The 14,017-nt window shown below is 46.0% G+C and overlaps 1 protein-coding gene across 2 annotated transcripts; it reads right to left on the bottom strand.

Annotated features, from left to right (window-relative positions):
* Positions 1-10,277: 10,277 nt before the first annotated feature.
* Positions 10,278-13,495, bottom strand: LOC133228203 (uncharacterized). 2 transcript variants are annotated; one of them, XR_009730123.1, is made up of 3 exons: positions 13,122-13,489; positions 11,324-11,436; positions 10,278-10,585 (listed from the first exon to the last, which is right to left on the bottom strand). XR_009730123.1 is itself a non-coding variant. In XM_061383707.1 (2 exons), the coding sequence occupies exon 1, from the start codon at positions 13,233-13,235 to the stop codon at positions 12,276-12,278; it is 960 nt and encodes a 319-aa protein (XP_061239691.1). In that variant the 5' UTR covers positions 13,236-13,495; the 3' UTR covers positions 10,278-10,585; positions 11,324-12,275. The 2 variants fall into 2 exon arrangements, 1 of the variants encoding a protein (XP_061239691.1); XM_061383707.1 differs by having other exon boundaries at positions 11,324-13,495.
* Positions 13,496-14,017: the final 522 nt, after the last annotated feature.

Genomic DNA, 14,017 nt, shown 5'->3' with positions numbered 1-14,017 from the left:
ACTCCTTATCACCAGCTTAATAGCTTAGTAGCTCTTACAGTTAGAAAATATTGTTAAAGAGTCATCTGCATTTTACTTACATTTTCACCAAAAAATTTCTAGAAGTTCATGCTGCATTTAAAACAGATTACCAACAAGTACCTACTGTATAGCACAAGGAATTTGGCTCAATATTCTGTAATACTTAAAGGGGAAAAGAATTTGAAAAAGAATGGATACTTGTATGAATCACTTGAAATTACTGAAATTAACTTGAATTAACTGAATTAAAGTGAAATTAACTGAATCACTTGAAATTAACACATTATTAATCAAGTATACTCCAACATAAGATGGAAAATTTTTAAAAGTCCATATTTTAATCACACAGTGGTTTGACAGCCCTGTGGAGCAGTAGGATAGTATCAAAAAATAAATCAGTAGACAAAGCTATAAATGTTGCAAAAACACAAGTTTCAAAATTTATAAATCCAGCATTAGTCCACATAAATAATCAATGATTAAAAAAAAAACAAAAAAGTTCCGTCAAAAAGTTCACAGTAAATCTCAAAATGTCAAAAATATGGACATGCCAATGTTCCAAGCTTGTCACACAGAATCACGAGGGGAATAGGGTTAGAGTGGCGATGGATCGGACCCCGTGAAGCTAAATTACATAGAACCAAGGCCAAGAACGTGACAGCAATGCACATCTGGTGTAATGTGCTCCTAGAACTTCAGTCTCCTGGAAGTCTCACTTTAGCATGCCCTCAGCCTCATAAAGCCATTGCATACTGCTTTGGCCAACTTGTAAAACACATTATAGAAGAAAACAACGCAGGAAACTGTACTCAGTGTATTGCAATAGCCTGGAGGGGAAAAGAGTCTGATAACCAGTATGTGTCTAGCTGTATATATCAGTCTTCCCAGGCGGCACAGTGGTAAAGAGCCTGCCTGCCAATAGAGGATACACAAAAGATAGGCGCTTGATCCTTGGGTCAAGAAGATCTGCTGGAGAAGGGAATAGCAACCACGCTAGTATTCTGGCCTGGGAAATCCCATGGATAGAGGCGCCTGGCGGGCTACAATCCACAGGGGCACGAGGAGTTGGACACAACTAAGCCAGCACACACACACGTGCACACACACACACACACATGTATACTTGAATCACTTTGCTACATACCTGAAACTAACACAACATTGTATATCAGCTACACGCTAATAAACATTAATTAAAAAAGATTCATTCTCCATTCTCATTTATTTAAATTTGACATGTAAGCTTTGATTGTGCTGGTTTCAGTTGGACATGATTTCGAAGATGCCCTTAGGTTGATAATGTGAGATATAACACGTTTTGTTTTTTTTTTTTTTGGCCAAGGTGTCCAGCGTTGGGGATCTTAGTTTCATAACCAGGAATCGAACCTGTGCCCCCTGCAGTAGAAGCACAGAGTCTTAACCATTGGACAGCCAGGCACATCTCATCACATTCTGTTTTGAGGGTGATGAACTCCTGTATGATTTTTTTTTTAATTTGGAAAACATAATTTTTCAAATAACATTTTATTTGCTCGAATAAGGCCCAGTGGTGGAGACGCCCGAGGCCGCCTCCTCCGAGAAGCCCTCTGGTCCAGCCCTCTCCCCACAGCCCTGAGCACTAGGCACACTCGTGTAACACCAGCGCCTGGACTGCTTCACGCCAAGTGTCCTCCGGGGCACGTTGATCGGGAGGAACCAGGGCAGTGCTGCAGATTCCTAAATCCCATGTGTTTCTTGCAAACCGATGAACTGAAAGCTAGGTGGCTGCAAGCCTGCCTAACTCGACGCGTCGCGGGTGCTGCTTCTGAGAACTAGACGGGTGAGAAAACCTGCCACTTGGGTCACTGAGTTGTGCACGCTGCTTCCTAGTGCAAACGTGATTTCTGAGAAGCCAGCTTTCTCTGCGGACGAAGGAGAGACAAGGGTGGGCGGTGTGACTTTGTGAGCCGGTGTGTAAGAGACCCAGGCCAGCTTTCCCTGAGGGCTGGCCTCGGTCGATCCCTTCCTCTGACTTCTGTCTGCTTCACGCTCACCCATGTCATTGGAGCAGGGCTGTGTCCTAACATGCCACTGAGAGATCCTAGCAGAATGATGAGGACTCTGGCAGGACAGCCAGCCAGTACAGTAAGGCGCCTGACAGGCTCAGAAAACTGACCGAGTGGATCGTCGGGGATCATCTGCGGGAGACAGCAGGCAGCAAACTCACAGCCGTTCTCCCCGAAACGCGCTTCTGTGCTAGAGCTTCCCACCTCGGCCTGTGGCACTCCCAGCCACCCTGCTGTGAAAATAGAAACCTCGGTGTCATTCCTGAAACTCACTTCCTCCAGTCCATCACTAACTCCTCTCCATGTGATCTCCTAAGTGTATCTTCCATTTCTCTCCATCAACCTCACCAGCCAGGGGACCTCCACCTCGTGAAGATGCAATTAAGATGAGCTCTTCACGGCTCTGCCTGTTTCTGCTCTAACAACATTTCCTACTCCCCAATTCATTCTCCACTCTGTAATCAGCGAGGTCTTTTCGAAATGAAATTATATCTTAGGCACCAGCCCTTCATCCTGTCAATATTTTTCACAGAATTTAGGGTTAAAAGAAAAATGCTTAAGAGGATCTTCAGTGGCTTTGCATGACCCAAATTTCTGCTTCTTCTACAACCCAATTTTTCACCATCTCTTCACCCCAGTGGTACAGACGTTGGCTCACACCTTCCTGTTTACCATAGTTTCTCCCAGGTAAGAGATTTTACATCTAATGTCCTCTTCTCCACCTGTCAACACTCTGAATCCTACAGGTAGGACCAGGCACCCCTTTCTTGGCGAGCATTCCTTTACGTCTCTGATTAGACCAAATAACCTACCATTACCATCCCAGCGTTTATTTCATCTTCACAGTCATACTGTCTGGGTAATTGTTTGGTTAATTTCTTTCTCCACCACCAAGCCAAATGTCCCATGCGGTTTGCACCCCCAGCACGTGGGCAGAGGTGAGCGCTCATTACTTGTTAAATGAATAAATAAATAAACACACAAGTCCTTCCTGATGTTTCTGGATGGCCTAAGACTCTCAGGACTTCAGTGCAGCCCTGAGGTGAGGATTCAAGTTTCCACCCGTCCTGGTATAAAGTGGGTAGCAGGTTAGATTTGAGTTACAGAAAAATAAAAAAGTGTGACAACCTGAGGATACCTGAATTAAAGTCACAGAATCATATCTGCTGTACAGACAGTCCCCAACTCATGATGGTTTGACTTGACCATTTTTTTGATCTTATGATGGTGCAAAAATGATATGCATTCATCAGAAATCATACTTCAGATATTGAATTTTGATCTTTTCCCAGGCCAACGATACATTATACAATACTCTCTCTGAAGGCTGGGCTGTGGCAACGTTAGCTCCAATTCAGCCATGAGATCACGAAGGTAAACAAGTCATACACTCACAACCATTCTGCTTTTCACTTTCAGAACAGTATCCAGTCAATTACAGGAGACGTTCAACACCTCACTATAAACTAGGTTTTGTGTTAGATCACCTTGTCCAGCTGCAGGCCAGAATGCAAGTGTTCTGAGCACAGCAGAGGCAGGCTAGTCTAAGCTACGATGTTCAGTAGGTTTGATGTACGAAACGCATTTTGACTTGTGAAATTTTCAACTTACAGTGAGCTTATCAGGACGTAAGCCCATCACAAGTGGAGGAAGATCTGTGCTTGCTGAGTAGGGCACCTTATTCTTCCTGTTTACCAAGACAAGTTCATTTTATGCTCTGTATCCAGGAAGAAACAAAAGAGCATGTAAAACCAAAATCATCTTCCAAAAGTTGTAGCTGTGTTTTGACGGAAGTCCTTTTAACAGTAATAAGCACTCCGTTAAAGTGAAAGTGAAGTCTCGCTCAGTCGTGTCCAACTCTTTGTGACCCCACGAACAGTAGGGGTCCGCAGTCCATGGGATTTTCCAGCAAGAATACTAGAGTGGGCTGCCATTTCCTTCTCCAGGGGATCTTTCCAACCCAGGAATGGAACCCGGGTCTCCTGCACTGCAGACAGACGCTGTACCATCTGAGTCACTAGTACCCCATTAGTTAGGGTTAATTTTTCCTGCTGGATCAAAGAGACCTCAAATCTATAAAGGCTTTTTCAAACACGGTGAAAGCTTAGTTCTGCCTCACAGGATGGTTCACGTCCAGTGTCCCCAGGTTGGAAGTCGATCTTCCCCACACGGTGCTTCAGGGACTAGATCCTTTCCGTCTTGCCGCTTCACACTTCCCTGGCCTTGGAGTTGCTGGCGTTCGGTGGCAGAAGGGTAAAGACAGCGTGGATACGTCATACACAGGGCTTTGAGGTCTTGGCCTGGAAATCACACTTTGCCACCCACTCCACTGACCATGATTTGTAATGTTGTCAGAGCCAGATACGGTTGGGGAAGGGCAATGGGAAAATGTAGTCTCCAACTGCAGGCAACAATTCTATACTATGGGAAAGAGAGCACATATAAGTTTGGGAGGACAGCTAGAGTTTTTCCAAAAATACCTTAGGTTTAGATAAGGGAAAAAAATGTTGAGGAGAACTTGGAAGTAGAAACAAGAGAGTGTTGGAAAAAATAAAAAATACTGCTGTGTGTAGAGTACAGTGCAAATAAAAGTGAGTAAGATATTATCCACGCCCTAGAGGAGTTCGGGCTTCCCTGGTGGCTCAGGCGGTAAAGAATCTGCCGGCAATGAAGGAGACCCAGGTTCAATCCCTGGGTCAGGAAGATCCCCTGGAAAAGGGCATGGCAACCCACTCTAGTATTCTTGCCTGGGAAATCCCATGGACAGAGGAATCTGGTGGGCTACAGTGCTTAGGGTTGCAAAGAGTCAGACATGACTGAGCAACTGACACACTTTCAAGCTAAACACTGCAGGAGTTCCAGCCAGGGAGGACAGATGCACAGGAACTCTAACATAAGATGCTGTGTGACTTAAACGTGAGCAAACATATGTGTGTGTACACATGTGTGCGTTCGATTTTTTTTTTGATGAATTTAAGACTTTTCAAATCTTCAGGACATGCTTAGATCTTAAAAATTGTCTTTGTTTTCTTTAGATGGTTGTCAAGCATTGGGTTTTGTGGCTGCCAAAGGTATATCATCTGTAAAAAGTTATTTATTAGCTAACTAAGGAGAACCTAGCATACAGCACAGGGGACTCCACTCAGTGCTCTGCAATGTCCTAAAAAGGAAGGAAATTCAAAAACTAGGTGATACATGTATACTTATAGCTGATTCACTTTGCAGCACAGCAGAATCTAACACAACATTGTAAAGCAACTATACTCCAATATAAAATTAATTTAAAAAAATGTTACTTGTCTTATAGGAGAAGCATAGCATTTGTGACCCCTTATCACCTGTCAGATAACCTTGACACTGTATTTCTTTTTTTATGAATTGAAAGTATATTTACTATGTAGGGGGCTTCCCTGGTGGCTCAGCTGGTAAAGAATCTGCCTGTAATGCAGGAGACCCCGGATTGATTCCAGGGTTGGGAAGATTCCCTGCAGAAGGAATAGGCAACCCACTCCAGTATTCTTGGACTTCCCTCATGGCTCAGATGGTAAAGAAACCGCCTACAATGTGGGATACCTGGGTTTGATCCCTGGGCTGGGAAGATCCCTTGAAGAAGGGAGTGGTAACCCACTTTAGTATTCTTGCCTTAGAGAATTCCATGGACAGAGGAGCCTGGCAGGCTACAGTCCATCGGGTCCCAAACAGTTGGACACAACAGAGTGACCTTCACTTTATTATTTAAGGTAGTAAATTTTCACAGCAAAAAAAAAAAAAATCATCGTAAATTAAGCAAGATAAGAAAGGCAGCACAGTAGGGAATGAACTGGAGTGAAAATGGGAAAATACCATGAACCTGGACAATTTTATGGAACAAGATTATGTTTAAAGAGCCAAGAGGGGAGAGTCATCTTTAATTCGTTACGTTTTCTCTTAGCACTACTGATAGCAGTAATAGCATAATACATTCATCAAAAACTATTCTCACATTAACATGAATTTTCTCACAGGGTCAGAGCACCAGGATGAGGCAAGTAGTATATGTCAGCACATTCTCAGGCTCAGATTAGTAAAGAAACTTCCCCCAGTTTATTAACACTGTAAGAGACAGAACTTAAATTTGAACCCAAGTCCTGAACACTTGAACCCCACCCAATCTTCCACAATTCTACACTAAAGGATTTTATATGCAAGCTCATATAATTCTATGCAACTCAAATGGAAAAATCCCAGAATCAGGAAACATTTCCAATCAAACCTACCTTCGTGTCTCTCAGAAGTAGTAAACAGTGCAGACACGCATATAACGCAATTTTTCCAGGGTTTGATGTCCAGTCTCTTCTATCCACCTGCTAACCACTGCAGTTCATGGCCCTGCTCCTCCCCCACACTTTCTCCCAAGACAGTCTGATTGACTCCTGTGAATTAAAATGCCGTGGACGTCCACTGATTCAAATCTTCATCCATATTTTCTACCCGAGACCCAAACTTTACCTCTGTGCCCATTTCTACTGCCTAATATGACAGGACTGTGCTCCACCAACAGACACGAGTACCCTGAACTCTCCATGCTCCCCCCATATCCCGCCCTCCTGCCCCATGTACAGCCCTGCCCCAGTGAAGGGCACCACAACCTACCCAGCTACTCAGGCCAGGTACCTGGAGATCAGCCTCACTTTCCATGCTCATCTCAAATGGCCAAGTCCAGTCCAGAAGTAAGTTTTCTCAATCCTGGGTCTAAAACGTGCATTCCTCTCATGTCCTTCTTCCCACTGGCGCCAATGCCGTGTCGGTATGACACCGGTTTTCTCCTGGAGAACCTGCAAGGTCTCCTAACCCAGCTCTCAGCTTCCACTCTGCTCAAACCCATCCTCCACAAGGGCAGCAAGAGAATCTCTTAAAATGTAAATAAGCCCGCGATAGGTCCTTGCATACAATCTGCTTAAAGGTCCTGTTTGCAATTCAAATAAAATTCAAACCCCTTAGGAGAGCCCACAAAGTCCTGAAAATTCCAGCCTGGGTCTCACACTTAATCCCGTGGACTGTTTGTTCCACGCTTCCATGTTTGTTCTCCCCTTACGTTGGCCATGACGTATGCGGTTAACTTGAACTACACTCCTTCCCTCCTACTTCCCATCACCAAATCTTTCTTCTGGAACCCTGTACCAAGGTCAGAGGATAAAAAAAAAATCTCTGGAACTGACCAAGCCCCATAGTGACTGTTTCCATGAGCCTCAGGATCTAAACCGGTCAGTTCCCTGACCCCATATCAGGTAAAATATCCACCTATTACCCACCCTATGACATCCCAATCAATCACCTAATGCCACCCGTCCAATAGGAATTGTCTGTGTCTTCTTGATTAGTCAGTTCAGTCGCTCAGTGGTGTCCGACTCTCTGTGACCCCGTGGACTGCAGCACGCCAGGCCTCCCCGTCCACCACCAGTCCCAGAGCTTGCTCAGACTCATGTCCATCGAGTCGGTGATGCCATCCAGCCATCTCATCCTCTGTCATCCCCTTCTCCTCCTGCCCTCAATCTTTCCCAGCATCAGGGTCTTTTCCAATGAGTCAGTTCTTCGCATCAGGTGGCCAAAGTATTGGAGCTTCAGCTTCAGCATCAGTCCTTCCAATGAATATTCAGGACTGATTTCCTTTGGGGTTGACTGGTTTGATCTCCTTGTAGTCCAAGGGACTCTCAAGAGTCTTCTCCAACACCAACATAGTTCAAAAACATCAATTCTTCTGTGTCTTGAGGCTGTTTAAGAATTGGCTACTAGCCTGCTAAAGGGCTTGGCTCTCCCTTGAGCCTGCTGCTGTTCTAACAGCGTCTCCCACTCTAATAAACTATCTTCTCTCATTCTGCCTCACGTCTGGAACTTCTTTTCCAACTCGTTCATCAACCACTATACTTCTTCGTTTCACATCATGGCTTGACTATCAGAAAGGCCTTTCCAAACCATCCTTCCTAAAGAAGACCCCAACTCTGCTTCTCTCCTCTATTTCAGCCCCTCTGTCTTTCCCTTTGTAACGTCTTTCAATAATTGGGATTTCATCCATGTTCCCCACTTGGATGTAAACCCCATAAGGGCGGTGGTCTGCTCACCTTGCCCACCACTGAATCACTGGTGCCAGGCACAGCACCTACTCTTTTTTTTCCTGGCCTCACCGCACGGCATGAGGGACCCTAGATCACCAACCGGGATCGAACCCACATCTCCTGCATTGGAGATGCAGAATCTCACCACTGGCCCTCCAGGGAAGCCCAGTGCCTGTCTTCTGGAAAGTGTGCAGTTCATGTCCGTGAGGGAGGGTGTGGTGGTATACATGAACAAGAAGAGGATTAAATGAGTAAGTGGAAGATGTGCGTTTATTTTTCCCACGTGAGGAAACCTTAACACATATAATTTTGTTAGAGACAGCATAATATATTGACAGCTTGCACTTTGGAGTAAGCTTTCTTTCCTAAAAACGTAATAGCTGCCACCAAGTTTGGAGACCTTTGTGTAAAAGTTACTTTGCTATCTACACGTAATGGTGCTTTTTCTTAGCACGGCTTTCTCGGTATAAAATGGTAGACACTACTTTACTGAATTGGAACATGAACTAAATGAAATGAATGTTGAGCCTCTGGCACCATGGCCTGTATATGAAACGTCAGTTCCTTGGAGAACACAGCCTGGGATCTGCATTGATCCAACAGAGAACTTGTTGCTATTCTTGAGCTTCCCACTTATTTGCTCTCTGACCACTTACTTGCTCTCAGTTAACCACTCTTTTATTTTTTACTTAAGGGCAAAACTCCATCATTTTCTACCCATAATATTATCTGTCACATATTAGCTTCCGTAGATAATGTGATAAGATAATAACAAATTGCTTTTAGCTCTAATTTAGAGGCTTAAATCCATCATCATGCCATTTGGGAAAAGTTTAATGTAGTTTTTAATGAAACTTAATAGTTGCAAGGGCTTCCCTGGTAGCTCAGATGGTAAAGAATCTGCCTGCAATGTGGGAGGCTCGGGTTCGATCCCTGGGTTGGGAAGATCCCCTGGATCTGGCAACCCACTCCAGTATCCTTGCATGGAGAATCCCATGGACAGAGGAGCCTGGGGGCTACAGTCCCCGGGTCATGAAGAGTTGACATGACTGAGCAGCACACACACGCAATAGTGGCAAGAGGGGAAAACTGAAAATGCTTTTTCCAAGTGAGATTTTAGTCCGATTTCCAAAATAAGCTGTAACTGTGTAAACGTGAGTTTCAAAAATCTGCAAGCACATCTTTTCTAATCTCTTATTAACAATTTAATAACCCGGTTCAAGTGTTTGAGAATCACTAATCTGAAGGAATCTGCCACCAGGCCTGCTGGGGGCACTTGTGACTGGAAGTCAATGGACTTCGCTTTCATACGTAATCAGTTGGCTCAGATGGACAGATGGTTGCAGGATTTTGACCTTTGTTTCTTTGGGGAGAAGTATTGTGTTTTGGGAAAACTGCCCAAGGAAGTCACCTTCGCACTTTGTAGAACCACACTGAGACTCCACCCTCCACTCTGAACACACGAAAGGGTGACCAGGTAATAAAACTCCAACCCCAGCTCGCCGTGATCTGGCATGCAGCAGGAGTCGAGGGGACTTATGTAACCATCAGTGACTTCTCCATCAAAGAGGAGCCAGTCACCCTTGTTGGGAATAACGGGGTGAATCGTGAATGTGCCCCATGGTAAGACCAGAAACACAAAGCTCTCAAGTTAATTAGATGGGGTCCAAACACCGAGAGCAATTAGAATTCTAAAATCTCCACTTCTCCATTGGATCCTCATTTCCAAACTGAAGATGAAGTAAGATGGAATGAGCTTTTTCCCCCTCAAGCTTGATATCAAGGCAAAGAGATGTCTTCGGTTTAACAAGTGGAGCGCAATTGCGCACATGTTCACTGACTTAGGGAAAAATAATTCAATAAATGTCCTCTACCTTCCAAAAATCTCCTCTTTTGGGAAAAGGCGGTAGGTCAAGTGAGAGAGATGAAGGAGGTCACACTATCCTTGGCAAGCTTTGAACAAGAGGAGATACTTTGGGAAAATAGCAGCTTCCACGTCCTGTCTCTTGAACGCTCACCCTTGAAGCCTTGAGCCCATGTTAGCCACACGTGGAGGTCATTCACCAGCAAATTTTTCAGGATACAGAGTTGCACAGAGTAGACAACATGTAAACAAGTGTGTGTTGCCGTGTGAATGAAGCTTTATTTATGGCTACAGATTTAAATCTCATATAACTTTCAGACCTCATGGGGCTTTATTCTTCTTCAGATTCTTTTTAAAACGTTAATACATTTTAAAACTGTGCTTAGCTCATGGGCATTCTTAGTTCATGACACAGCAGGCTGCAAGACTGCACTGGAGAGAGAAAAGGTGCTCACCCAGCCCTCAGCTGCTCCAGTCCTTGACATGTGTGTTATTCCGGATGAGGCCCCAGCTATCAGGGCAAGATGAGTCATCTGGCTGTGCTCTTGCCAAGTTCTTGGTTCCTAGAGCATGAGACATGATAATAATAAATCATTTTAAGCCCTAATTTTGGGAATCATTCCTTAAGCAGCTACAGATAACCGGGATGACTCATAGCAAAAACAGCAATGAAAAGCGACATTGACTATTTTTGAAAACTTGGAGACCATCTCAGTAGCCTGTCTTCACAGATCCCCCTTTCTCTTGGGCCCTGTGAGTCAACAATTTTGATCGTATTGATCAAAGTAAGTAGTTTTCTTGGTGCTGTAGATACAACTCTATTATCAAAACGAGCAGTTTCCATTTAAACATCACATTTAAAGCTATGCGGGGGTTTCCCTAGTTGCTCAGGGGTAAAGAATCCACCTGCCAATGCAGGAGACACGGGTTCGACCCCTGAGCCGGGGAGATTTCACATGCCACAGAGCAACGAAGCCCAAGCGCCAAAGTACTGAGCCTGTGCTCTAGAGCCCAGACATCGCGACTGTGGAGCCCAGGCGCCCTAGAGCCGTGCTCCACAAGAGAAGCCAGTGCGGTACATCTGCACGCTGCAACTAGAGAGGAGCCCCGTTCACCACAGCTGAAAAAAAGGAGACCCAGCAAAGCCAAAATAACATTCCTGAGTGTTCTAGCTTATGTTAGCCCCCAAATTCTCTCTTTGCCTTAATTAAAGTCCAATTTTTTTGACAGTTGCAACAGAAGGTGCCCTGAGACACAACATGGGAAAAGCCTTTCTGGCAGTGGGATATTCATTTATTTACCCTTTGAGCAATACTTTCAGAATTACATCAAGGATATTCCAGGCATCGGTGACAGGCCATAAGAACACAAAAACAGGTAGGCACAATGTCCACCGCCACCAGCGGCTTACTGTCTAGTAGCAAAAACACACGAAATAACAAATAATTCAAACGTTGTATGATAACAGGGGAACAAGACGGCGGCCTGAAGGAGGAAGTGACAACCATGCCTGAGTTGATGGCAGAAGGTGCCCTGAGCAGAGAGGGAGCTGGGCAGGGGAGCGGTGACAGGAACACCCGCCCTGTCCCCAGTTCTCAGCAAAGCTCCTTGTTTGAAGACCTGCAGAGGTCTCCAGGTCACAGAGCTGCTGTGTGCAGGGAGGGGTTTGGAGAGATGGGCCCTTCTCGGGTAACGGAGGGTTCTGGATGTGACACCAGCGGTTTGGAGTTCAGCCAGTGGGCAGTGAAAAATCTTCAGAGCCTTCTAACATTTCCTTTTGGTAAACTGGTCTGTCAATACTGAGGCTGGGGGACAAGCCTCATGTCACCAGGATGGGAGCCTGGACCAAGGCAAGGCTGCAGGGATGAGGGTGGGAACCAGCAGCCAAAGCTTCTCAGGATGCTTCCTCAATGCATCAGAGACTGTCAACAGGAGGGGGTGACATGGAAAATTCCCAGGCTACTCCCAGGCTTATACCAGCCAGACGGGCAGGCCATCGGGCACATGTGGGTAACTGAAATCATCTCCGCATTGGCCTTCAATCCCAGCTTCTGTTTTGTCTTATACATGCTTCCTTTTTTCTTCCTCTCTGCTACCAACTCATTTCCATTTTCCCTCAAGAATGTACAATTTGGTAACTTCCCTTTTTTATTGTTTGCTTTTTATGTTCTTTATGTCATCGCCTCCCTAACAAGCCTTTGGTTGATATATGCTCTCTCTCTCTTTTCTTTCTCTTATTTCTTGGTCTTTCCTTTACTGTTTCTTCCTCCAAGCCCGTGAAACAGGTCCAGGGCCATGACATCCCGGGACAGATAGAGGGTCTGAGTTTGTTTGCTGCAGAAGGTCCCTGGGAAGGCCGGGGTGAGCAAGGACGGCTCCCCACCGCCTGAGCACTTTCAGGGCAGGTCTCTCTGCACCGCGTCCACGTGGCCCCCGCAGCACATGGCGTAGGAAGTGGCATTTCGGTCTAGAAGATGTGAAACAGCTAATGGAGGGCTCAAGTGCAGCTCCCCACAGCCTCCTTGCTGCCTCTGATGTGGGTGGAAGTGAGCTCAGTCTGCAAAGCTCCCCTGTTTCCCCTCCCCCCTCCTCCTCCCTTCCCCCCTCCTCCTCCCTTCCCCCCTCCTCCTCCCTTCCCCCCTCCCCTCCCCGCCTCCGCGGTGGTGCAGCTGCAAAGCATGTGCTGTGAACATTGGGGCCACAGAGCCGTGACGACTTTGCCGCTGAGTTAGAAGCAGAGAGAAGCGGAGGCCGGGGGCCGTGAACAATGGGAAGGTGGCCCTGGGTCTCCCTGCAGGGGGCCTTGCCCACCCACAGCTCAGAGGCCTTGGAGCAGCCCCTCCAGGCCCTGCGAGCACTTCCCCTGCCATGAAGAGCAGGTGAGAGGCTCGCAGGTTCCCTGTCCTGTCCCTCCCGAAGCCCGGCCTCTCTGGCTGCCTGGACCCAGAGGAGCCGGCGGGCCGCTGGCCCTGCCCACCTGGGGGTGCGCTCCAGTGGCACGTGGAGGGGAGCGGGGCTGGGCAGACACCCCAGGCAGCCCCCTGACACACCCCTGGGGCTCACACCCATCCCTGCCCTTAGCTGACACACACAGCCTACCTCTGGAAGGGATCCTTCCTCATTTGAATAAGAAGCTATGCTTTGAGGTCTCCTCGAGTGGACTAAAATGTCTGCTACATACAAGGGAGGAGAGAGCCGCTCACCTGTTACCATGGCGCCGTGTCCCCTCCATGAAAGGTGATGACCGCAAAGGAAGAAGGGGCTGGGAGATTGAACAGGTCAATGCCAGTGGCAAAATGACTTACTGTCTAAAGCATATGATGAAGGAGAGTATATATTCTAATCCTAGTCACCTGATTAAAGACTGCTGAAAGAAACCAATTCATTCTGTAGGATTTATGCTCCTGATGCCCACATTTCCAAATGAATAAGATCCAAATGAATCAGCCAGCTTTTCTTCGACGTTTACTTTGACTTTTGTGTTTTGGAAATACAGGAACCAGGTCCATATTGTATTGTGTTTGAATACAGCGATGCTCTGCCTTATGGTCTGGGGTAGTGCTTTAAAGGATGTGCATGACTCTTGGGTTTCTGAATAAAGAATGACTCCCACAGACAGGTGGGCTTCTGTACCAGTGGTGGAAACAGCGGAAGCTCACCAGCACTGACACACTGTAGCTACTAGATGGCCACAGCAAACTGAGTGCAAAGGAGAGTGTGCCCATCCATACGCAGCTGTCTGTCCATTCGGAATTAAATGAGAGTTTTTTTTCTAAACAGTTGTGTGTCCATTTGCAATTAAAAGGGATTTTTTTTTGCTACTAGCTTTTGAAAATTGACGTTTAGAAAAAGTCAATTCTCAATATTAGATGATATTCAGGCTTGTATGGTCATTTTGCTAGGTATGTGGTGGTGGTACCCGACGATACAAATGTGAGTGCGGGAGACTGTTAATAATTTTCATACACCCTGGCTGAAGTCTTTAATAGCAAAGT

This window comes from Bos javanicus, chromosome 16 (assembly GCF_032452875.1).
Source record: "Bos javanicus breed banteng chromosome 16, ARS-OSU_banteng_1.0, whole genome shotgun sequence".
NCBI classification, from domain to species: Eukaryota; Metazoa; Chordata; class Mammalia; order Artiodactyla; family Bovidae; genus Bos; species Bos javanicus.
Note: the sequence above shows the minus strand (reverse complement) of the source record. Positions and strands in the feature narration are given on the sequence as shown.

Excerpts from the sequence above, each read along its gene's own strand:
- LOC133228203 (XM_061383707.1), bottom strand. The coding sequence starts at position 13,235 with ATGGTAACAGGTGAGCGGCTCTCTCCTCCCTTGTATGTAGCAGACATT.